General features: G+C 41.6%; 1 protein-coding gene across 1 annotated transcript in view; it reads left to right on the forward strand.

The window, feature by feature from the left end:
- Positions 1-26888, forward strand: part of efna2a (ephrin-A2a) — a gene marked incomplete at both ends in the record, with an annotated part of 81171 nt that overhangs the window by 48628 nt on the left and 5655 nt on the right. Inside the window, one exon of the mRNA XM_083998382.1 lies at positions 24444-24736. Within this exon, the coding sequence (XP_083854508.1) occupies positions 24444-24736 (293 nt within the window). The remainder of the gene's footprint in view (positions 1-24443; positions 24737-26888) is intronic.

Raw genomic sequence — 26888 nt, forward strand, 5'->3', positions numbered from 1 at the left:
TGGTGTGTGTGCATGTCTGTGTGTGTGTATGTGTGTGTGTTGAGGGATGAGGGATGTAGTGGAGCCAGTCAAGGAAAGTGGAAAAGAATGTCAGTGTCTCTCACTTGCTTCTCTAGGTCGTCCCTGGTCACACTTAGCATGTAAGGTGTGTGTGTGTGCATCCATTAACATCTTCCCATCATTCTCTGAATACTTTTTTTCAGAAGAATCTCCTTTAAATCTTTCACCAGTAACAACCCATCTCTGTACAATGGATCCGCTGTACTCTTTTTTTTTTTTTTTTTTTTTTTTCCAGGGCAAGTTAATAGACACCTAGCTTAAATTTGCTCTTTGATTTAGCTAGACCCAGTCGCTGCTATTAAATGTCATTTAAGGAGCAAATTTAAGTAGAAAATTGCTGGAAGAACAAGTAGGACCCCAGTCAGCTAAACTCTATTTATAAACCTCGGGGTGCTGATTGGACGATGCTTAGTTGCTCTTGTCTTCATTGGTTAAAAACACATGAAAGAGTCAGAGAGCAGGCACGCTCGCACACATGGCTCGCACACATGGCTCGCGCACACGCTCACACACGAAACATACGCAAGTGTGCATGCACGCGCCCTCGTACGTGCACGGATACCACCGCCAGCTTAGGCAGGCATGTCTTCTAATTAACATCCAGCCCCCAAGCTGTAACGTACAGTACAGAGTCTAACAATAAATTCATCCTCTGCCTCTCTCTCTCTCTCTCTCTCTCACACACACATGCTCACGCGCACACACACACACACCTCCGCTAATCCGCTATGTGTTTGCTGAGAGGCATTCCCCTTTCCTACCCCCACTCTTCTTCCTCTCTTGCTCACATCTCTCCTTTCCTTCATCACTACACTCACACATGCACCCACACGCACGGACACGCACGCACATGCACGGACACGCACACATCCTCTTCCCAAACTGCCTTAAAAGAAAAGACTTTTAAGACTTATGGATCTTAACACTTTTTTTGGGGTGGGGGGGGGGGGGGGGGGGGTGGCTTAAGGGTGTTAGAGGTGGTGTGTGTGCGCGTGTGAGTGCGAGTGCGTGCATGCAACACTGGCAATGTGTGTGTTGCAAAGATAGAGTACACGAGTGGTTGTTGTGCGGCAGTGTTTGTGGCAGGCTGCTTGTGTGTGTATATTCCTGTGTGTTTGTGAATATATGTGTGTGTGAATGTGAGGCGAAGGGAGGAGGTGGGGGGTGTTAAAGCTTTAGGGTTTAGAGGGATAGAGGCGAGGGAGAGGAGGAAAAGAAGGGAGAAGCTGCAGCTTGTGTTTGTGTGCGTGCGCGGCAGCCGTGCGAGAGAGGCAGCGACGGCGGAGAAACAGCAGCGCTAGCACTGCTTAATTAATCAACATCAAAAGACAGCATTAAAAATGAATGGAACCCGAAGCAACAGTTTGGCTAAAGTGAATTATTCAGGCGTGGAGCTTACCCCGCTGCCCAACATTCTATTACGAACTAAAATCTTGATATATTTTTTTCTCTTCTCGTGCCCCCATTTAGTCTCTGTTTGTACCAGGGCTGCAAAGTTTGCTGCTGAGGATCAATGCCTGCTTTGCCAAGGGAATTTTAGGCAAACAACTCTCAGTCCACTTTTCAGGCGCCTCTGTTTGAGCAGAATGCCATTAGTCTCACTGCTGACCACAGTTACGGGCCCTTAGTTCCAAATTAAGGCTCTATTCCTTTTCAATTAATTGTATTCGAGGAAGTGGTTTTCAATTAAATGAAAAAGTCGCTGAACTCTGAGATGAGGAGATCTTTAACCTAAGTGAAAATCCATTCTCTTTTCCATTATTTAACTGTAATTTGAATATCTACTCCGATCACCTCGAATTAAAACTGAGATAATACACATTTTAATCATTGATTAAGCGCTGTGTACTGTCCGTCATGAGTCACGACTGTTAATTCTGCAGCAGATTGCGATCAGGCATCACTCCAGCCTCTCTATTAATTTGTACCTATAAGCTCTGAATTAATGCAGTATCCTTCATTCATTATTTAACAATGTCATATAACAGAACTCAACATAACAGGGCGAACTGCAACTCAGAGTCTTTATTTGCTTGTTGACAGATATTGCAGTGTTCCCTTAGAAAGATAAAAAAAAAAACAGAGCAGAATTTACATTTTACTATCACTGGCTCATGAGGGGCCAAAACAACAGTTGCACTTCAGTGTAGCATGAAATGAAGGCAGTAAAAAAAAAGTTGAGACCTCTGTGCAGGCTACATCTCTGTGTGGCTGGTGAGCGCAGATGCCGCGGCTTCCCAGCGCGCAGCTGTTCACACAGCCACAGCCACACAGGAGCCGTAAACTCTGTCGACCGGCCAGAGGCAGTCTGTCGCATACTGGTTCTGACTTCCTGTTACGCCAGGCCTGGGGCGCACACACACACACGGGCCCCGTGCGTTCGTGCCCGGCGTCAGGGGGGGATAGCAAAGGAGAAGGCAAGACGGAGAAGTGGGGCGATAAGAGGAGATTTGGGGAGATGAAGGAGAGGAAAATGAGGAGAGAAGGCTGGGAGCTAAAGCAGCAGGACTTTGTTTGCATACATTAAGAAGTCTGGGTGCCAATCTCATCAAAACCAGACTGTTGCATGAATCATAGTTTTTTTTATAGATTGGGCTTCCAGCCTGTAGCTGAAACAGTGTTTGTGAACATTATTTTCATTTTTGCACGTCTAAACATACCAACAAACATTTCTGCTATGCAGCATTTTACTTGTTAATGTTTTATTACCCCACTCCTAGCATGGCGTGGCTGCAGGAGACAGCCCACATCAACAGACGAAATTAAAACCAAACTGAGAAGCTCCTCACACATTATAAGTATTTTATGTTTAACTTTGTAAGTGTGTTGTGTTGATTTTGTAGCAAACCAAAAAAGCCTGAAAAAAAAAGACTGAATTAATTGTTGGTGAGGTTCTGATCTGATTTGAAAATAGACTCAGCGAAAGACAGACTGCTATACAGGACACAGAACTTTACATATAGCACACTGGTGAGTGAAAGACAGTAAGGTACACACTCACGAGAACACACTCACACACACAAGTGCAATTTATTTTGGAAATCTTTTCCCTTGTGAACCTCTCTCCAGAGACACACTTTGGTTAAAAAAAAAGGCAAAAAGAGACATCTGGAACAACAGTCTGGGTCTAGGTCTGTGTCTACGGGGTGTATGCGCGTGCACTTTATACCTATATATATGTGTGTGTGTATATGTATTGTGCTATGTTTTACTGAGCAGTCGACAATATGAGTTCACCTTCTCCCCAGAGTGAAAAAGTGGAAAACCATGCTGGTGTATTTGTGTGTGCGTATGTGTGCGTGAATCCGTGCACTATACGCTTCTACGCTCAGGCAGTGGGAAGTGTATGTGTGTGTGTGGTGAAAGGAAAGGCTGGAGGCTTTATGTGTGTGAGTGTGTTTCCTTCTTTTTCCTCCCTTAGCGAATGCCTATTTCTAGATCGGTTTGAGGGTCAAGGTTTGGCCACCGGTGGAGAAAAGCTGTGTTCCCATTTAAAAGGGAAAAAAAAAGAGCCCCAGCTCTCTCTTCACAATGAAAAGAAGACCGAACACGCATCATCCTCTTAAAGCCTTAACCCTTGCTCTGCCATATAGCTCCTCGAAGCACAGCTCTTCTAAAGGCGGACGTGCTGCAAGGCTAGCAGATCCTGGATGAAACAAAGTAGATAAAAATATCAAAATCCCGCCACTCTGACATTTCACTGACCGGAGAGTCAGATTGTTAAAAACCCCCCAATTCAAATGTTTCTTTGTTTGCACAGGCCAGAGGCAACAGAGGAACAGTAATTGGTGGTGCAGTGATTTAATCAGAGATAACACATCGGTGCTTTAACCCTTTGCCTGTCTTTACACTGAAAAGGCATCTCAGGGCATCCCGGCGTGCCTCTTTAAAACTCAGCAGCTTACTGACAAACTTCTTTTTTTCTGCATATCTAGAATTTAATTAAACTAAATTGCTTTGAGAAGCTCTTAAGTGTGAGTAATGTCATAGAATTACAAGATGCGCCATTTATGGAGTTTATCGTCTGCATGCCGTACTCAAACTCACCTTGGTCGCTTGGCCTGCATGAGTCCCTTTGAGTTCTTGTGAAGTGAGTCATGATCACACTGACTCACGCTCTGACTCACAGGTTAACATTGGCCTCAGATCCATTAGACTGAAGCAACAACATGGGTATAGCATCTCTGACGTCACTCGCAGGGTTTCTGGAGGGAATTCTGAAAGCATGAGTCTGTAAGATGCATTTATGGAGCGACTAATCAACTATGAAGAGTATCTTAACAAGGAGTTTTCAAGTGATTATAATATTAATTGCTTGTAATGCTATAAGCAGGAACAGCCTATCTGATGCAGGGATTTCAACAGCTTTTGCCATGCTTCATCCTTGCAGAATAATATTGCAAAAAAGAAAAATGGAAAACATGCCATTATGATATTGTAATGCAATGTTGTTCGTATGAAAATCTACAAAGAAAATGTTTGAAGTGTATGTGTGTGTGCATGTGTTTGCATATTTGTATTCAGTGAAAAAAAGATCATATTAAAGTGGTGGAATAAAGTGAACGCAGTGGAAACGCAGAACAGATTTTGGCTGTCATCTTTCAGTGAAGATGACAGGTTAGTGGGTTGATGTAAGCACACGGTCTGGTGGCCTGATGATCTAGTCATCTGTTTGGCACCAGATAAAACAAGGTTGGCATCTAGGGGGAGCCTGTTTGTAGTAGAGAGTGTCACCTCTCAACTGGGCAGATGTATCTCCAACATGGAGCCAGAACAGTTTTCAGAACGGAGCAGATTTTTCGTTGTAATTCAGCATCTTTATACCTTGGCTTTGACTTTCATCTGCTAAAAAGGCCAATTTTATCTGTTTATGTTTGTTTAATATGTATGACCATTAAGGCTATTTCCACAGTAATTCATTACAGCGTCACTTTTGCTATATTTATGCCTGGAGTCCATGTTTCTGCTGGATGGGTTTTAAGTTTGGAAACTCCATATAGTTGCATTCTCCAAATGCAAAATTGGATGAAAACAGTGGTTTCCAAACTGTTTCTCACCACCATCACTGCTGTGCACTCGCTGTTGTTCCTCATTCGTAGTATTTTCTGCAACTACGCAACCAACTGTGGAGAAGGCAATCTGCCTCCCGTTTACAGTGGCACACCCATGCAGTGTACATAAATGGTAATGTGGTGTATGTGTTGTCAACCATGTTAGTATAGTATGTTTCTGATGCGGAGTTGTTGCCTGGGCTGGGATCCTTTTCAGTTTAAAGCAAAAAGCGTATTCGTGTGTACGCCAAGAGTCTGCAGAGCAACAGAATCGGGCAGAGATAAATGTGCAATTCCACCTTAATATTCATGAGGATATGAACCCAAGACAATACAGAGTTTGGTTCAGTTAGACAGAAACCGGTTTTGTATATTAGATGCAGTGTCACAAGTTGCTGATAACGGTGCAGGCAGGGAAGACCCGAAACAAAGACTCAAAGACTGGATGGTGCAGTGAAGTAGCTTTAATAATAGAAACAACGGCTTACAGTGATTTGACAGGCAGGTCCAGGCAACAGGTAGACTAACAAACGCTGGTAGCAGGCTGGCTGCTGCTGCTGGTGAAACGCGCAGGAACATAAACAAACAAAACAAACTGACAAGGAGCTGGGCGACAAAGGCAGAAACGTGTGAAGTGAGCGGGGCCTGAAAACAAGGGGCCGAGAGGAGTTGGGAAGCAAACTGTGACAAAGGGTTTTAACATTCACCATCAACAAATACACAGGCATTGAAGTGGGGAAAGCACCTGGAATTATGGGGCTGTTAAAATGCTAAACAAATCACATTCTCAGCAAAAACTTCGATGACGGATACCGGTAACTTTCCAGCTCTATTTGTGACGCTGTGCAAAGTAATTGCCCCCATCTTTCTCACCGGCTTCACCTGACAGATATTTTCCACAGAAATAATTGTGGCTGGCGTGTCAAAAAAAAAAAAAAAAAAAAATTGGAAAATGGAAAAGTCACACCACTGCAACTCCAAGCCCAATAAAAGTCAGCAGTGCTGGTTTGTATTGGTTTCATTGGTCCGTCCATCCTGGCGTCAGTCGAGTGAGAATATCATATTATATCCCATGGATTTGTTATTTCACCTCTGTGTGTTTACTCTTCTGTCCCTTGTGTGTTATTTCCTTTGATTATGAACATAAATCTCACCTGCAGGCCCGGCATTTACATGCAACTGAGGCGATCCAATCACAGGTGCAGGTGCTCATGATGCATTTTGTTCTGATTGCTGCTCATACCATTCCGATGCTGGTATAGCATATGGAAATTATGTGAAAAAAAATTGAAAATCTTATAAAGATACATTTTGAGTCCAACATTTTGGAAACAATCTTCCAATCATCATTTAGTTTATCTGGACCATGCCAAGGAATATACACTGTGTGTATTGTTATGATCTTCTTTTAATTTCCACCAGACTTGGCAGACGAAGCCCATTTCTTCCTCCCACTGGTTAAAAACAACACAAAGACGTTACTGTAGCACTGGAGCTCAGGAGAAATATCACCTGACTCTTTCCTTCACCTCTACAGAGCTTTTTTAGCATCTTTCAGGTTTGCGTTGTGGTTTTCTGGGACACAGCGTTATACTGTGTTGGTTCTCCCTCACATAGCTCTCTGCGTCGTTTTCGGCTGCAGCAGAAAGCAATTTTTTTGGGGGGGAGGGGGGTTGGAAATAGCCCGAAAAACCCACTGTAAGCTACTTGCCCAGCTCTAAGTGGCAGACAGACATTGTTAGAGACTAACTGGGGAATTCATTGGACCATTTGGCAGCTTAAAAAGCCAGACATTTCCCACAGGAGGTGATTGAATGTAAAAACAAGCGCTAAAAGTATGGTGATTATTGAGCCTAGATTCATCAGGTGGACAGTAAATGCGGCTCCAGATGAATGCTAATGTTGCTCCGTGTCTGCTGGATGTGTTAATAAGTGACTAAATATGGTGAAGGTATATTACTCTCTTTTTTCCAAACTTGTTTCCTCTGTCCCTTGCAACATAACTCTATTGCAGATGTTTACCTCACTTAACCAGTGCCTCACTTATCTCTATGGCAACCTACACAATGATTAAGACCAGAGGCTAAGTGTGAAGTTATGCAGTGTCGATTTAAACCATAAAAAAAATATGCAACATACAGTTTAAAGTTCATCTACAAAGTTCATCTACAAAATAAATCCCCACATATGAGTTATTCAAAGATAGCTTTCATATTTAAATGTCATGTAACCCTGTGAGATGGGATCACATTTTTTTCGGGAGCCTCCTTTTCATAGACTTGAATATGCATATAAGTATTGTGGATGATTTTGTGTGGTTCTTCTCCGCTATAAATCCATAACATATTGATCTCAGCCATGTCATCCAAAATGGCAGTGTCCTCATCAACAAGCCAAGAGCTGCTGCCGAAAGAGCACAACCATGTCTGCAGAATGTCAAGGGATTCACAGCATCCAGATGTGATGCCAACTGTGAATTTTAATGGCACATTCGGCTGCAGCCTCCATCATGAACGTTCCCTCATCTAGCAGCTAAAAAAAAAAAAAAAAAGACTCAGGGTCCATTCGATAACGCAAATTCATAACTCAGTTAGAAGATTCGCATTGGCTCTGTGGTGATGGATGTGCGGAGACGACTGCACGAAAAACATTACCGCAGGACATCTTTGCACAATTTGTCCCCCCGTAGTTTGGAGCGTACTCTGTGAAAAATCAGCTCTCTGCACACAACAGTAAGTTTTGAGATGGATAAAAGACTTCTATCATCACAAGCAAAGTAGCTCCAGGCCAGGTTGAAATCATAACCAAGACTGACTAATGTTTATGGATTTGATAGTGTGCGTGTGTTAAAGTGTCTTTTTGCATGTGTGTCTTAGTGTATATGTGTGCGTATAGTGGGGGGTGGGGTTGGGGGGTGCTATCTGTGACTATTTATGAAAAAAAAAAAAAAAAGAGGAGCAAGACTGCAGGAAGAGAGACTGAGAGAGAAGCAGCGAGTCTCTGTGGAGTTGTTTTGGTCATGGTGCTTGAGCACTCTGATTAATGCTCATAGAGAGACACCAGATGGAAATAGAGAGAAAAAGAGAGAGAAAGAGGGAGTGAAGGGGTAGAGGAGGAAATTTGGGGAGAGGGGTACCGTGGAAGATGATCAGAGGGAGGGAGAAGGAGAGAGAAAAGGGGCGGATAGAGGCAGGAGGTGGAGTGAAGAAGAAAAAAAAAGATTAAACTTAACACGAAGAGATGATGAGAAAAAGCAAGAGAGAGAAAGTGAATTTGAAACTACACACAAAATGATTCTTCTGTGACTTTTGGTTATAGCAGAGCTTCTTTACTGTCATCCCGTTTCCCATGGAAGACCACTTTAAGTTGATTTTGAACTTTATGATTCATATATTTAAACTTTTTAAAGGAATACAAAATATTAAGCATGCTGCTTTAGCCTTTAAACTTGAGAGGACATGCTGTGTGGAATGAGTTTAATTGACAGCTGAGCCACCAGGTTAGCCAAAGACAGTTGGGTTACTGCCTTTTAAATGCACTGTAATAACCAGTTTCCTGTAAATTCATCATCAGATTACTCCCCCACAGATAGTTAAATGTCAAGAGGATAGTCCGCGTTAGATTCAGTTTTAGTTCTTCTAGTTTTTTAGATGGAATAATTTAGAATATGAACTGGTAGTGCCACATGTAGAGAGCATTTTTATTCAGCTGCTCAGTGATCTTTCCCTTTTGACATCTTTGTGCCAAGAAATCTGCCTTTTCCAGGAGAAGGATGTGTGTGGAAATCAGGTTTTATCTAAATTCTTAAGACATCTGGATCAGTTGAATGCAGCCTGGCTACATAAACAAACTTAAGTTAGCTTGTATACTGTTTCTTACCAAACTGCACTGTCTTGTATTGTTTATTTTCCTCCAAATATGCAGTGTTGATGTCAGTATTAGCTCGTTAGCTTGTGTTATGTGTATAGGAAAAAAAGAGGACCCACTCAGAACAACATACACCACTCCAGAGCAGCAGTAAATGATCACACACTCCACGGGAGGTTTTATTTTATTTGCCAACTGTATTAAATAATTAGCTAATCATACTATTATTTACATATGCGTGTACTTACAACAGCGGGTAGTAGGCTATAGCCAGGGTATTGCAGGGTGTGCTTTTACGTGACTGTAACATGACATAATCATGGCATAACCGCAGTTTCAGTTAAAGGCACAGCGGTTACTTTTATTGTTTTAATTTCCTGAAAAGTTAACTATAACATGTCATGATGTCAGTAGCTAAAAAAGTCTTCAGTGTCTGGTTGTACTAAAGCTAAACCATCTCCAGCCGTTCATTTTCTGTCTGTAACGTCGGTACGGTTTGTTTTAAAGCTTTTGAGATCTTTTTACACTTGTGCTAATTACTATCCTCTCGCTCAAACTTCACTTTACTTCGCTTGCAGTCTATAATATACATGGGTTTAAATTTTGTCCTGTGTGGTAGCCTACAAAAAAAGTCAGAGAATCGCGCTGCAGGACACGATTCAGTGGATGATGATGAGCACAAAAAGTCGAGATCATTAAGTATGTAGCCCTATAATGAAAAATGAAGTTACAGCCGATAATATTTTGAAAGACAGAGACAGAGCGTTTTGTTAGTGCATGAAAAATGCATTTTGTCTTCTGTACCAAATAATCTTGCCATTTGCAGGTAAGCTTTTTATAGCTGTTTGATGTTCTGCTGTTAACTAGGCAGTATCCACCCTGCTGCTTGGTCAGCATGGTGCTTTTCTTCCAATGCATGTTTATTCGTTCGCTTCTACAACAACGTTCAGAAATGTGTGTTTCGCACAAAAGAAGGGTTTGCAGGATGCGTAATTCACTGAGTAATTTAACTTCATTTGGGCTTGAAAAATGGTGAAGTACGGGAAAGAAAGAGTGCTTCAAAATGTGCTCCAACAGTGCCGCTCTTGTAACATTTCCTCTTTTTTTTTTTTAAAGACTCTGACGAGGCTGTAAAGTGCCTATACAAACTGTTTGAGCAGGATCCCACAAAGAGCATCTGCAAAAGTGCTCATTATCTCACCAAGATTGGGTACAAGCCTGAAGAATCTCTTTTTTTTGTTGTTTAAGAGTGTAGTTGGAGATGTGAGGTTTGCAGAGGAGAAGAATTTTTGAAGGAGAGAGAAAGAGAGGAGAAGGAGAAGGAGGAGGTGGGGGTGGGGTGGAGAATTTTGGGAGATCAGTGGCAGGGAAGAAGATGAGAAAAGAGGGTTTGGGCGCAGTGGGATTACTCCAAGATGTGGTGAGTGGGAGACAGGAATACAGAGAGACACAGAGAGAGAGGAGACAGAGAGACAGCACTTCTTTTTTTGATTTGTACTAAAAAATTAAGTAGCCCCCTCCCAAAAAAACCTTCAGATGTTTTCACACTGTAATTTTAGAGACATTTGTCCAATAAAGGAATCTAAACAATTAATGTTTTCATAGGAGATGAGGTCTTAGCTACTTAAAACCACTAAGTTGAAATTAAAACCCGATTCTTGCCACAGTGAAAGTAAGAAATTAACATTGTTGTCATTGATAAAAGAAGGTCTTATTTTATTTAAGAGGAAAAGACGGTGGTGGTGCAAACCCAAAACACTGTTAAGTGGGAAACGTTTGGAAAGTCGCTCATCCACCTACACGTCTCCTTGAGAGGTTTTTCACTACTTTCAAGGCATCAGTATGCTAAGTAGTTGTCGGATCATCAAACAGCTTGTGAACCCCCCCCCCCTTCACTCATATCCCCCAGTTTTTTTTGGGATAGGAGGGGGCCTCACTTCCAACAATTTTGTTACTTTTCAGAAAACAGAGGAGAAATCCACGATAGCTCTGCCAGCGTACTCCCAGCAAGCTGCTTGTCAGAAGAGTGGAATGGCTTTGGAAAGATGGAAATTGGGGAGCCGCTGTCTGTCTGCCCATTTCTGAAACCTCTCTCCTAAACGGACTATTCAACATTCACATCCACGTCACGCCACGTGTGAGGTTGACCAGCTGTGCAGAGGCGAGAGAGAGAGGAGCCGGGGTGTGAATTCCTCTTCAATCTCTCTCCTTTTTAAATCTTTACACAGCTATTTATGTCACTTTTCTTATGTGGAGACTGTCTGAAAGTGTTCTACTCCTTCTTTTTTTTTGAAGAACTATTGATATTTCGCCCACATTTTTGTCTTTAGATGTGGTCAGACGAAACTTGTACTAAACTTGTACAGCGTGGAAGGTATTTTCAAACAGCTCACCCCAGCTCATCATAATTCATCAGACTACTACACCAGAGGTTCTTGTGGTTAAAGTAAATATTATGATTTGAAGTTTCTGAACAAAGAACAAATACTTTACTGTTGTTTCTCTGTGTGAGACCATCTCAGTTTAGGAGCTGCTTGTTGTTGTGTTTTTGGCTTTAACACCTTGGAAGTGACACTGAAATTGGACTGAAACCTGGTGACAGGAAGAAAGATTGACATAAAGCGAGGAGGCTTAGAGAGGGGGATGTGGTGGAGACGAGAGTGGAGGGATGGATGGACACTGCAGCAGAAACAGAGGGAACGAGAAAGAGAGAGGCAAGTTGAAGGCGTTGACCTTCACTCCATCCAGACCCACGTGCAACATTTAGCACATATGGCTCCGCTTAATGTGGCGAGACTTCAGTATGTGTGTGTGTGTGTGTTTGTCTCCATTTTGGATCCGCTCACAGGTGTGTGTGATCATTAGTATGAGCGTGTATGCTTCCCTATGTGTGTCTTTGATTTTTATTTACATGCTAGTGTTTACTTGTGCGTTGCCACATGGAGAAAGTCTGCGCGCGGCTGCTGCATGTGTGCGTATACGCGCGTGCGTGCGTGCCTGCAAACACAGCGTGTATCTTAATTGGACTCCATTCAAGTGTTTAATTACTCATTAGAGATGCTGCAAAGCAATCTATACACCAGCTTTCCCTGTTCGTTCCCTCTGCCCTCTGTGACTTCCAACCCACAGAGGCTCAAACGCTTTGACCCAAACTACATGGATTAGTTCACCTCGTCAATCTGGATCAACCCGTTCATATTAGATGAAGATCCTTAAGGCTGGAGGGTGATGCTGAAGCGAGACGGACAGCTAATAAGTCAGTCAGCCAGTCAGTTGGTTTGACATTCAGCCAGTTTGTTCATGTGTAAGATTAGCAGTCAGTCAATCAGTCAGACTGCAGGATGCCTTTTTCATCCTTATCCAGGTAGTAGTCAATTAATAGGCCAGTCAGTCAGTCAGTCAGTCAGTCAGTCAGTCAGTAGGCCAACAAGCCTGGTAGTCTTCTCGCTGGCCGAACAGTCACCTTCATAATTGTGTTGTCACTGTGTCAATCTGTTAACGCATCTGTCACCCTGTCAATCAGAGAGTGGAAAAAACTCTATAAGCTCTTCTTTCTTTTATAAAGCACCACAGCAAGTACAGTACAAGTACAGATAAATCACAAGTCAATAAAATATAACCAGCGTTGACATCGGAAACAAAATAAAATGGAAACAGCATAAAAATATTGGCAGAGTAAATAATAAAGGCCGTTTTTTTTTTTCCCCTCCATAAAGTTGGAGCTAGAACAGAAAAATATGATCCCTTATGCTGTAATGGAACTTTTATCGGTGTTTGGTTCTTGGCAGAATACGAGATTGAAAGATCATAAATATCTAACAAACCAAACCATGGTGTGTTTGGTTTTGTAACTCTGCCCCTGTGAGGATAAAGTTTCTGGCCAAACGTCAGCTGGATGTTTTTGTATAAATCTAAGAATGAAAAGAAGAACATGAAAGCAACTTTTTATTCCTTTTTCCATGTGTGTGTGTGTTTGTGTTGAGCCATGATAAACTATTGGTGGTCATGTTGATTGACAACCCATCCCAATCTATGAAAAAAGAGAAGTCATTAAAACTGCATTATAAAATCTGAAGAATGCATGAGTATTGATGGCATGAAAAATAAATCATCTGGTTCTTCTGCCTTCTTTAAACATTGACTCTGTGGATACGTGACATTTCTGCAGGGTGCTGCTGACACAAATCCTCTCTTGTCATTGCACCCCACCCACCCACCTACCCACTCACCCTCCGACTGTGTTGAGAGATTCTTATTGGTGTGTGCTTGCTTGGACACCAGCCATGACACCCTTCTCGCTCAGCTTTGGGCCAACCTTGTCGATACCAATTCAGCCCCCGATGCTGTTTATGCTGTCGACAGTGCCAAAGCCGGTGCTGCATCACGGTGAATGCCCCCCTCAGTAAATGAGGAGACTGATACAGGCATATCATGCACTCCTGCCTGTCAGCTTGTCAGATGCGCCGCGTGTGCCCGAGCTCTCATCTTGTCTGTCTGACTAACTCGTCCTTCTTGTCCATCCATCAGTGGCTTTGTTGCGTTATCTGTCTGGCTTCATGTCTATTCTCTCTCCACTTTATCTCTGTATATTTCAGCTTCAACGTCACAAAGGTGACAATTATCCTTCCAGGGGGTCTAGAGATTTTCTTTTTTTTCAACAAGGTTTGTTATGTTAATTCAGTCTGTGGGTGTCAAGTTGTGTCTGTGTGTATGATGAGGAGCATGTTTGTGTCTGCCTGTGTGTGTGTGTGTGTGTGTGTGTCTACGTGTTTACGTGTGTGTGTATTTGCCAAGGATTGGCACAGGCGGCTCTCAATCCACAGGGGGCCCATGTTGCCCGTCTTGGAGAAATACATAATAACCTTTCAGATGTGCTGAATGTCACCACGGTGATCTATGGGCGACATTATTCGGAGTGACAGATGTGAAACTTGTCAACACAACACAACTTGAGCTCGGGAATGGGAATGTGTGCTTGTTGTGTGGGTTTTTTTTTTTTTTTGGTGATTTATTTTTCATCTCTGCTGTTTACGTACAAGTATGCCATGAATGTGTGTGTTGTGTTGGCTGATTGTTGTTGTTTCTGTCTGTGTTGAGGAAGGATCAAGAGGCAATTTACATAATTAAACATGTGCATCTGTGTTCATGAATCTCAGTATTTTTTGTGTGTGTTGATATGGCTGTACGTTGTGGTGTATGTGTTGATGTACAGCTAGAATGTGTCTCAGTGTGTATGTGCAGCGTATTTATGTACCAGAGGAGGCTGGTCTGCAGAGAGACCACAGGAGTTTGAAGTAATTGAAGTAACTGGTTGAAATAAACCAAAAACCAAAGCTCACTTTCATTTACAAAATATTATTTTACTCTTCACTGGAAAAAAAAATCCATCACTTATAGATTGGTCATTGATTTTCAAAGCTCATCCTCAGCTCTCTACCAGTTTATGTGGAGTGTGATGAGTGTTGAGTGTGCGACGAATTGGTGATGAAGCAAAAGATTCTCTGAGAAGTAGCACATTGGCTTTAAAAAAAAAAGTATTTTATCTAGGTCTTTACAGCAGTCTAAAAGATTTTCCAATTTCTCGAGAACTAGCCACAAGTTGGACCGGTTTCAAAACAGGTGAAGACTTTGCGTATCTTTTGTGTAGGCAGGTGCGTAGGAACAGGATGAGTGAATCCAAAGAGACAGTCAAAACAATCCAGCACACTGTCTTAATGCGAATCCCAGTGAACTACAGCCTACGGTGGCGTGCTGCTGCCCAACATGTCATTGAACTCCTTTCACGCTGGACTGGATTTCTGTATGGGATATATTCAAGCCAAGGTAGTAAAGTGAGGCTTTAGAGCCACAAAGGACCGACAGCCTGTTCCTCTTGGAAAACAGGATGCATCAGCAGCTATGAAGATCATTTCCAAACATGTAAAATATGAAAACCTGAAATAATCCAGTCTTTTACTGTCTCACTTTTGGTTTTTTGGAATTATAAACTAGAGATAAATGGAAAACCAATGCAAAAATAACGCTGTAGGCTGTTTTTCTTCTTGTCCTCCTGAGCATTTTCAGTTACCAGCTGATGCTGTTACATGCATGTAGGCTATGTAAAGTTACATCTGACTCTGTGTGTGGCTGTGTATAGGGAGGTAATGTATTTACTCTGCTCCACATACCTAAGCATCAGCAGCTATGCCGCGGGAATCACAGGCAGAGATGACAGCATGAGAAAAGGAACACCACATGCTGGGAGAGAAGCATCTAAGCAGACTTAGCAAGAGGATGATGTGTTTGTGTGTGTGTGTGTTTCTGTGTATGTCGGGGGTGGGGACTGGGGAGGGAGTCATTTTGAACATTCAGAAAGGATGAGCAGAAAACAGAGGGAGGCTGGATTGGGGGGAGTAAAAATACACTAATGGGGAGGGGGGAGGGAGTTAAGACAGAAAAGTACAAGGAGGAGAAAACAAAGGCAAGATGAGAGTTATGATGAGTGAAAAGAGGAGACAGTAACAGTGTCAAAAGATGCTGCCGTTCTCCTGGAGGGGAAAAAAGGGAAGAAGTGCGAGTAAACGAAGCTGAGGTGAGTGGAGATGAAGAGTGAAGGAGAGGAGGGAAGGGAAAGCAGCTAAAGACAGACTGAAGACAGGAGCAGATGAAGATGGAGAGATAGAAACGGAGAGTAATGTGGAGTTAATTGGAGAGACGTTGAGAGTGAGTGAAGCTGCAGTCGAGCAGCCTGAGACGGCAACATTAACGGGGTCTACGCAGACGCACGAGTCGCTAAGCAGCCTGCAGCTCCCCCCCTGCCAAAAAGCCAAATGAGGTGAAATTGGGCACATTTCAGATGAAGAATATGAATTTCTACATTTAAAGGAGTCAGGGTTTTTTTCATTTGGCCAACAGTGCCTGGAATTGGTTGCAGTTAGGCAAAGATAAAAGGTGCAATCTCTTTGTGAGCGGACGTGGTGGAGCGCAAACCGGCTGTTCATTACCGTCAATAAGAGAATGAAGATAAACTCTGTGCTGGCGGAAAGTATCGCTCACTGTGTCTGCTGGTGGAAGTTTGCAATGAAAGGTGCATTTTCCCCAACTTCCGTGTTTAACTGGAGAAGCGAAGATTAATCGAAGGTTTAAAATGAAAATCAATTCACATCTGAGTCATCATCAGTCTTTTCTTTCTTGACTCATTTTCCAAAGAACGACCCTCTAAGAAGAGAACAAGAACTGATTCGATTGGTCAGTTTTAATGCTTGTCTTTCACCTCACACTCTCAGTTCAAGGTGCCGTGCAGAGTTTTTTGGAGACAGAAGTTGAATTCATTATTATTTCACTGTTTGAAGGTCGCTTTTTCCTTCCCCCCAAAAAAAACATTTGCAAAACCATTAAAAAAAATATTCGAATTGCGATTTGTTTACACTCCCATTAGCCCGCTATCTCCTTCTTCACTGCCTCCTAATAGCTCCCAAAAATTCAAATATGCAGTGTTTTTGATAAATGTCATAAAAATGACAGCTTCACCTTCAGTTAAGTATGACAGAAAATAACACCCATCATTACTAAACTAGCAAATTTGCACATAAAAACACAAAACGTTGCCCAAATCTGACTGCGATATGAGCTGCATAGTGGATATTCTGTGGTTTTGTATGCAGAGTGAGTATGGTTGTTGCACCTTTAATTTTTGTTTTTGGTGTTTGTGTGGTTGTTTGCTGATGAAGAACTTGTAGGTCAAAAAAGACCCAGCCCTTTTCATTTAAACCAACTTTTTAACTAAAGCGTTTTCTCTTGACTGACATGCCGTAACGAGAGCAGTTTTTTTAGTTTTTTTCCCCAGGCCACACAGCATGAACGCCACATTAACGAGAGTGACAGAGGGAGATCAAGTGGAGCTTGGGGGGAAAAAGAGAAAGTTAGGGATGGAGAGAAGAGGAGGGTGACATGGTGAGAAAGGGAGAACGGAGGAGAGAGCGTGCAAAGCATCCTTTGATGTTTGTTCGCTGATCCGGCCCGCTGTTTAGGACACAGGCAGGTATGGTAAACATCCGAGGCTTCTCCAACCTGACGCTTTGATCACAGCCACGCTGAGAGATGATTGCTGATGACTCAGTGGTGTCAGAATATTAAGGAGTGGCCACAACACACACACACACACACATTACTGTACGCAAATTCCTGCATACAGTACATAAACACACACCAAGACACATATCAGCTTTAATTCTCTTCTTCTTTCTCTCCTAATCTTTCATTTGAACTTTTAAACTCCTCCGTTTCTGTTCTCTTTTCATTCCGACGTGCACACACAATACCATAAAACCCTTTTACACAGACTCTTTACCGCTGATTGTGGTTCAAGCCTCGAAACGAGCCGTTTACATCGAGACGAGAGCCAGCAGCCAAAAGCCGAGTCCTCCAGCCGCATCTGGCTAACCTCACCAGACAATTCAATTGCCCTGAAAGAGTGAGGAGAATCTGTGAGACATCAGGGGATTAGGAACGAGGCAAACCATCATATCATATTGCACAGGTTTACACACAGACAGTATTAAAAAGAAATGGCTCCAAGCGGTGGAACAAAACACTGAAAAAGACAACGTACTGAACAACATGCACCTGAACAACACGGTTTTACGGGCATATTTTAAGATTCTGTTAAGTTTTCAAGATCTGTCTTCCTCCCTACTTCTGAACCAATTACCAACTTTTCTCTCCTCGTGGTAGATTTGTGTGTGGAAATAATATCGACTGTCAATATCCCAGAGATGCAGAGAAGCTATTTTTGCCTGGAAATGAAAGATAATCAAGTTTTATCAGCCGTAAAATAGGAATATACAGTATTTCTTGTCCTGGTGATAAGAGTTTACACACAATGAAGTGAAATGATAAAATGGATTAGTGGACCTTTATAATTTTACACTGTACTTTTAATATGAGCTATCTTAAAGCTCCTATGTGTAGAATTTTATGTTTTTGTGTTACAGCATCTGCCAAAGTGTTGTTATGGGGACATTTAGAGCAACTTTCAGTAGCTAGGCGTAACATAAAGCTAACAGGAACTTCAGATTTAAACTTTGTGATAGTTTATCTTCTTTGTAAAACTCCTCAGACTCTTCTGGCTGCATTATTCATGTGCACATCAGCAACAAGCTAAATGCACTTCCATTAAAGGTTGAAAGCAGGATATGGCCTTTGTAGTTGTTCTGGAAACCATTGTGAGCAGAGCTAGGTGCTGGAAAAATGAAGGGTACCATCTGTACAATAACAATATTGAAATTATTGAATGAAATGAATCTGGTAACGATACATACATTCCAGAAAGTACCAGTAGTACAGTTTATTAGCTTAAAAGGTTATTGAAGGAAGTTGCTAATATGTTTGCAAACAGACCACCGGTGATTTGAATTCAGTTTGAGCAGTGAGTGCCTACAAATCCCTCTCTATACCAACAAAACAGAGGTGTTATGGTATGTACTGTATATTCTACTTTCTGCAATCTGCAATAATCCCATAATGCAATTCACCGCTCACCATTGAGTGACCATTGTAAAGGGAGTAGTGAATGATGTCGTTATAACACTGTCAGATATGAAAAAAGCAGCATGTTATGACAGTGTAGGCCTACTAACACTGTAAGCAGTGCTGTTATCTTGAAAGGCTTAAAGTGCTTGTGTGCAAAAAAGAGTATTTTCCTCTTGTGATATCTCGTCATGCAGAGCGGCTTTCTCAGCTTTAAGACATGCTTCTCTGAAACTTCTGGTGCCTCCATAATACAATGAAAGTGAATGACAATTTTGTTGGGGTGATCCCATCATGAGAAAAAAAAAAACTTCAACAGTTAAATGGCTTTCAAGAAACAGCTAGTGGATAATCCACAGACCTCCCTGTGGAGAGTTTTCATTAGAGCTACAGGAAATAGTCCCTTTGACAACAGTTGACACTGTTTGGCAATAAGGAAATTGTATTCATCTTTATTCATCTCACCTCAAATATGTTTTTTTTGAAAGGCTGAACTGACACTTAGAGAATAAGAGGATTCCAGACTCGACATCTTAACTCAAGAGCAAGGAGATAAATTATTCATACGCTGTCATATAGAGAATTGACATTATCACGAAAATGACACTTAAAGAGTAAAGCCCTCTGAAAACCAAGCCCTGATTTTATTGGTGTAAAGTCTTTAAGCAAGCCTCCAATGAGGTTTTAGTGGATTTTCTTCTAAAAACATAGCGAAATGTTGTCTTAGGGCTGACAGTCTATAGATTATTGGGTATTGATGATTCAATAACACCAAATAATGTATCTTAAAAATGATTTTTATTGACATGAAAAGGTTTGATGCAGCACAAAAAAACTTGATATAGGCACTTTTCCATGACCTTGCAAAAATTGAAATTTCATAACATCATTATTATGATTTTTACCATTATTGAAGTTGAACATCATAGAGAATTTTTGATGTCTGAGGACTCTTATTATTTGGAGGTTGCCATCCTCATTTGGGTCTCCTTATGAGTGAAACTGAAGGAAGCAGCTTTTTTGATCTGTAAAACACAAACGAGCATCATTCCTGACGCTTGTATTTGATGTCTCTCCATCCTGCGACGGCCTCTTTCTTTCTGTTTTCATTGGCAAATGCCCCACATTCAGAAGTGGGAGCAGCGCAGGCTCTCTTTATTTAATTTTTTTTTGCTATCACTGTTAATCACTGTTATCTGATCTTTCTCAAAATCCCCTCGCATCTCTATTAACAAGGCATCCAACACATCCTGAACTGAGCACAGACTTCCTCTCTTTGTCATCTGCCTATGTGCCTATATGCTGAAAGATGCCAAGGAGTCAGTTTAGGACCTCAGGGCCAGATTTGTTCATGTATCAACATCAGACTCAGTTGTTGTTATCCTATTAGCGTGTGTATATAATGCCTGGTTCCTGCTGAGAGACTCACTGATGCATTTACATTACACAACATATAGTGACTGTTAGAGTTAATAGTTGTTTCACAGATAATTTTCTGATACTAGAACATATAGAAGTTGGTGGAGTTTTGTTTAGTTGAGTTAAAAAAATAACATCAACTGTCACATGTTTAATAAAATGCTGGCTAGTTTATCATCTATCAGCTTGCAGCTTTCTGTAGCCTACAACTTATAATAAAGTGTATATTGTTTCATTTCCTACTGATACCAACACATCATGTTTCATCTGTCTCACAGTCTAAACCAAAGAGAGGTCAAAATAACACTAAAATATCCCTTATACAACCTAGTTCATGTTTAATTAATGTCATTGTTATGACAGGTTTATGCCTGCACCCTTTAATTAAAGTTCTTTAATACTCTGACAAGATTGAAATAGAAATATATGTCAACGCTTTTGCTTCCTAACAGCCTAGTGGCATATAAAAATCATTGTTTAAACCTTAAACAATGATTTTTATAATGCTACTAAGCTGTTAGGAGTTGTTCAGAGAGATTGTATTAATGGCAGCGGAGTTGCCACGAGGATGTGGGTGTTGGGTGTATGTCACGCATTCAAAGTGCACGTGTTGCACCAGAAACCATCTGTTAGATTTAGGCAACAAAAACACTTGGTTACATGTAAATGAGGACATTGTATCTGAAGTCCTTGTGAACTTTTTATGTATTCTGGTGCTGAACCTAAACACAACCTTTAAGTCACTACAAGTGGATGTTGTGTTGCAAATGCTGTATTTTTGTGGAAAATAACCTACTTGGAATTTGACACATATGTAAAATGACATTATATCATCATTATGTGAACATTATCCCCTCCTATAAAATGCATATTAGGCCTAAAGTTATATAAAAACATGGCTGCATATGCGCATTAAAAGAGAGACACACCATTGTGTGCAATTTACCCTCACTCACCTCACACAGATAAGTTGTGCGAGGAAGTGACGCGCTGTAAGTGTGAGTGCATTCTCATGTCTTTTTGGTCAGTGCAGTGTGTGTGTTTAATTTCAAATGACACGCAGCCTTAGAGCAAGCCATGCAGGGACACACACACACACACATATCCACACATTAGTACACACACCAGCATGTACTGTTTAACAGCTCGGAGTGCCGTGGCCACACACCTGCACATGCAGACACACACACACACACACAAAGATGCCTCTCCTGGGCATATTAGGAATGCAGACAGTGTCACAGGAGCAGGGCAGGGCGCTGAGTAGCTTAATACAACCTAATGTATCCTGGCACATTAGCCCTTTCTTGCATTGAGCATCCTCACTCATTGAGAGCCATTTTACCAAGCCACTTTATCATTTAACCAAGCACACACACACACACACACACACACACTTGATTGTATACCACAGTACTAATGCTCAGATGGTAGTCATCCATAAATGTTTCAGTGCACAAATCAATAGGCAAAGCGCATTTGTCTCAGATGGAAACCCACAGTCGTACAAATTGAAATGAAAGACAGAAAACTCCTCTTCCATCTGCTCTTCCTCCATCTGGCCTCCTCCTCTTCTTTTGCTCTTACTTTCCTCCTTTTTCGCCTTTTCAGACTTTTTTTTTTTTACCCTCATTTCATGGAGGCTCATTATCCCTCCTCATGCACCCCTCCTTTCTTTTCCGTTTGTCCTCACCCTGCACGTATTTCTTTTTCCACGTTCTCTCTCTTTGTCTTACTCCCCCTGTTCTTGCCTTTGGGGCCTTTTTTTATTCTCATTCTGTGCATTTCTCCCTCTGTTTCTCTCTCTGCCTTTCCCCTCCTTTAGTTGTTAATCAGAGTTGATTGGGAGCAGAGAGAGCCGAGAGGAGCTCCCCAGTGGATCAATGCCTCTAAATGATCTGTTCAAGGATCCCTTTAGAACCTGCAAAACTCGCTCTGATAGGGCACCGAAGCATGAAGGCGCTCATTTCACATCTAACTCACTTCCTGATTTGCCCTCTGGGAGAGAGATAGGGCTGCAGTTATTGGGATAATTTGTCCCAAAGCTAAATATCCCACTAACCAAAAGTGCTTAGACCAAAATGTCTTCATTCCAGGCAATCAATTACTGCCAAGGTGAGGGGGGAAAATGATGAATTTGTTTAAAAAGCTCAGTCTGTGTGTGTATGTGTGTGTGTGCCCCATCTGAGATGACAAGATTGCCCGACAACTGGCTTTGTTTATGCTCATTTGACTGAAGAAATTTTCCTGCGCCTCAAATTTACTGAGCTTCGAGAAACACGATTTGATAACGTGCGGCAGCTGAATTTTAAATGTATTTGACGTGGTACATTTGAAATTAAATTGATCGTAGCCATGGTGATGGATGATGTTAATGACGAACAAGAAGAAGCGGTCGCTACAGACACAGACATGTGCACATGGCCCACAAAGAGATTTGATATCAGACCAAACGATCACACATGAATTTTAAACAGCTTCTGAAATGTTAGATGGTTTACTAAAGACACGGAATATTGAAACCTATTCAATATCGAATCACTGTGGTTCGTTAAAGATGCAAAAACAAAGAGATTATAAAGCTGTGCCCTTGGGACATATTATTCATGTTAGTGCTGGTAAATAAAATATCTGAAATATCAACTATTTTAATAACTACTGATGCATTTTCACACAGAGGGACCCAGATATGAAAGCAAAACTGTGCATGGAAAAGTTATGTTGTGTATTGTGAGACTTAAACGCCATATTCTATTCTAGTATTGATTTATTATTAGATGTGAAATATTCATTTATCTGTTTCATTTTGAAGAACTTTGTGAATAGATAGTATGAATTTGAAATAAAAGCCTCATATTGGGAATGTTAACATGAGATTTTTTAGTATATTAGCCTATGGCAGTTTTAAAAGATTAAACCATGTGATATTATGTTGTCTTTTTTGGGGGTATTTTACCCAAAGCCATATGAGGCCGAGTCTTTTGTGTTGCAAAGCTCCTTTTTTGTCCCTTAGTTATTAAAAACATCAGCAAGCCACGGCACCGCACTGGCTCTGTCTTTTGATATCGAGTTGATCTGAAGACCACCAGCTTTCTGCCATTAATACTTAAATAAAATGTGTACTAATCCACAGCTGGAAATAGTCCCAAACAAATGCACCCGTTTAGCTAATTGGCAGAAAAAAGTGCTATTTCAAAAAACGTATTTAACCTCTTTTAAAAATTAAGTTATGTATTCATGACCCATTTTTGAACATTTATGAAACCAGTGGGGAAAAGGGAGATGGGTGTTACAGACAGGGTGGGGAAGCGGAAAGATTTCGCAGTAATACACAGTTGGTTTTGATCTTTTAATGGCATTTGTTGGCAATAACAAAAATATAGAATATCACCAGATTTATCCTTGAGGAGAGACCGTTTCCCTCCACTGACTACAAGATTGTAAACAGAAGTTCAATCCCCATATACGCAATATTGGCACCACAACACAAACCCAAATAGAGCATGCATTTTGTAGGTATGAAAAAAAAAATGCAGCCATATGTTTCTAATATATTATATCGCTGAAGAAGCGGGGGCTTTTGAAAAGAGACAAAGAGATGGCGTTCAGGCACCATCTTATGTACTGTATTTCCCATATGTTACCTGCATTTGTTTCACAAGATCCTTGACTCAGTGCCAGAGGGAAGATATAACAAGAAAACCTGCCACATTACATAGCCACTCCAACGTGTGTGTATATATCCCCGTATTTTTTCTTCACTAACCTCTGACCCACTTGTATTCATCACGCCAGCCTCAATGATCTGCATGTGTATGGAGCTAAGTGGACATTCACCACAGCTGCCTCTATACACTTGCTCGAGGGCGGTGGGATGATAATGCGTACTCTCTTCCATCACTCGGCCTACTTATCCTGAGTGTCATACGAGGAGGCTCATTCAGTCCATGGAACAAAAAAAAAAAAAAAGACTACCCTCTAAACATACGAACAATTCCCATGAAGCAAAACTCATAGAGGTTTATTAAAATAAAATTGGTTAGTGCGCAAACTTCTGCCATAACCAGAGGGATTATTGTAGAATTGTATGGCCTTCTAACAACAACAACACACACACCCTCAAGGATGTTTTTTGCTCTGTATTGCGATGACTCAGGTGGTTTAAAGACCATCTATCAGAAAGCATTGGTTGAAGAGTCCTTGAGCAGTGTGTTAAATCTCTAGGGGCCTGCTGCTGTTTTGTAGATGACTGTGACCTCTGATCCTTGAGATGTGCAAACACACACACAAAAAATAGTCCCAACAGTAATCATACAATTTCATGTAATCGCAGTGCGCGGCCTGACTGCACTAAGTGGATGCTCACCACAGTTTGTGCAATCATACAGAAACTGAATACACTGTAGTAGGTAGTAAACATAGTAGGAATGTATGCATTTTAGCTCTGTAAACTATTCCCATAGCCCTCATACCACTGCTCGCTGATCTGTGCATATGCCTGAGGCCTGTTTTAACTGATTTCCCGTCTGTGTCTTGCAGGTTCTGGCATGGGGAGTACAGGGTGGCAGTGAACATCAACGACTATCTGGACATCTACTGTCCTTACTATGAGGGTCCTCCTTCCCACGGGCGCATGGAGCGCTACATCCTCTTCATGGTCAACCACGAGGGCTACACCTCCTGTCAGCACAGGATGCGTGGCTTCAAGCGCTGGGAGTGCAACCGTCCCAGCGGTCCTGACGGGCCCCTGCGCTTCTCAGAGAAGTTCCAGCTCTTCACTCCCTTCTCCCTGGGCTTCGAGTTCAGGCCTGGACACGAGTACTACTACATCTGTAGGTTACTCAGCGAGGCAATGTGTGTTTGTGTATGTGTGTGCATGGTTAGAGACTGTGTGCGCAGGGGCGAGTCCAGAGTATTTTCTGGTGGGGGGCACAAGGGGTAACAACAATGAAGGCTGCGATTGACCGCTCTCTTGAATATTTATATTGTACAGTTACACACTGTTTACACGTCTTCATCTTGCTTTTACTGGCCACATTGAATCTTTCACCTTGACCTTTCCATTTTCCACTTGTAAATATTAAAATTATAACCAATCAATAATCAACTCTTAGCAGAATAAGAAACACAATATTCTCAAAGTGAATATCAATATCTTATAGTCTTACCCAGTAGTTAGAGCTCAGCTCTGTACAAACATCTCAGAGTCAGTCAGTTATGCAGAATAACCAGAACAAGCATCACTCAAATGGTCAAATTGAGAACAATAACAATCTTACACAATTTTCTTTATTTCCTACACAGAACACTGGGATGTTTGCTGTACAGAGTTGAGCCTTAGTCAGAAGTTAGTGCTTATAGCTCTTTACAGTGAACATAGCAGTGGGAAAGAGCTTTACACAATGATTGCCAATCAGATTGCAGGAGGGGCCGGTGCCCCCCTGTGCCACCATGGAAGACCCGTCCCTGTGTGTGTGCAAAAGGGTGTTTGTTTACTCGTTTGTTGTGTTTGTGCATGTGTAGGTGTGTGTTTACGTGTTATCCGCGCTCCTACTCAATATGCATTTGTAAATGATGTGTAAATATGCAATCAACACAAGCTGATTGAGAGGGTTCTCAAACACAGCCCACCATGTCGCTCCCACAGCCGCCAGTGTGTATAAACACACCTTCCATCTCTCCCCCCGCTCCCCCCATCGCTCTAACTCCCTTTATTTTTTGATGTATCTCTCTGCTTCTGTTCAGATCATAAGTGGCGTGCTCAGCAAAGTGGTAAAAATGTCACTAGGCGTAGTTTGTAATCATTTTTATATTAGCTGTATTGATGTTTCTCCTCACTTCAACAAGTGATGTATTAGCACCACAGATGGGCTTTGCCCCCTGAGACTGTTTTTCTGAGCCGAGTTAAAAAGCTATCATTCCCCCAACAGGCATGGGACAAATAGTAGCTTCAAATTACTCTTAAACATTGTTTTTCGGCTGCTCGGTTGCACCAGATGGGTGGGATAAATTTACTGCATCCGGAGAGTTTAGCACAAAGATCAGTTGGTAATCACAGAAAAGCACGTTAAATTGACTTTCAAAAGCTCTGCTGCTATCAGTGTCCAAACTTTCTGGCGCCGCACAGAAAAGTGCCACTTTGAACGTGTTTGGAGGCTGGAGGAGTGTTGCAGGCGGTGAAGACGAGAGGTTAGCCATGTGTGAATTCACAGACCAGCTGGGGAAATAGTTGAAAGGAAAGTGAATATTCCCAAAATGCAACAGTCATAATTCACACCATCACAAGAGGTCACTTATGAGGAAAATGCATGAACAGGATGTTTTCAGTGCTTGAACAAATGATCCATTCTGTTGCTTTTTTTTTTTTCCTGCTGAGGATGGTGTTGGAAGTTGCTGTTAACACATTAGCCCTACACTTCACTCTCTTCTTGTTATATACTCAGTACATACAGTATATTGTTCAGATAAAGGACGGTGATTCTAACCAGACATGAGCAGCCTCTCTGCCACCTCACAGCCTGCTACAGGTCTCCTCATTTATCCCTGCACGGTCTGACCTCAACCTTGTTAGTAGGAGATGACGCATTCTCACCATGACCCGTAATTGGATGGTAGTTTTCTTCCCCCAGGTGAAGGTGAAGGTCGCCACGCAGCGGCAACAAATTTCTTTGACAAGTTTTTTTTTTTTTTTTTTTATCCTTGGACAGTGATTCTGACCTCCCAGCGATATCCAGATATTGACATGGAGTTTTAATCCAATTTGTAATATAATTAGTGAGATCAGATTTAATTTGTTTTTGGCAATAATATAACTTTGTGAATGAAACCACTAGAAATCAAAAAATCAAAATGTAACGCAGTTGATTGATTTTAATTATGGTGAGATGAAAGTAACACTGTTGAAAAAAGAAAAAAAAAGTATTTGCAAATATTCTTGGCCCTCGGTCTGTTGTTGTCTCCGCTGACGGCTGTCACAAAGACACA

Source organism: Trachurus trachurus, assembly GCF_905171665.1.
Source record: "Trachurus trachurus genome assembly, chromosome: 22".
In the NCBI taxonomy this organism is placed as follows: Eukaryota; Metazoa; Chordata; class Actinopteri; order Carangiformes; family Carangidae; genus Trachurus; species Trachurus trachurus.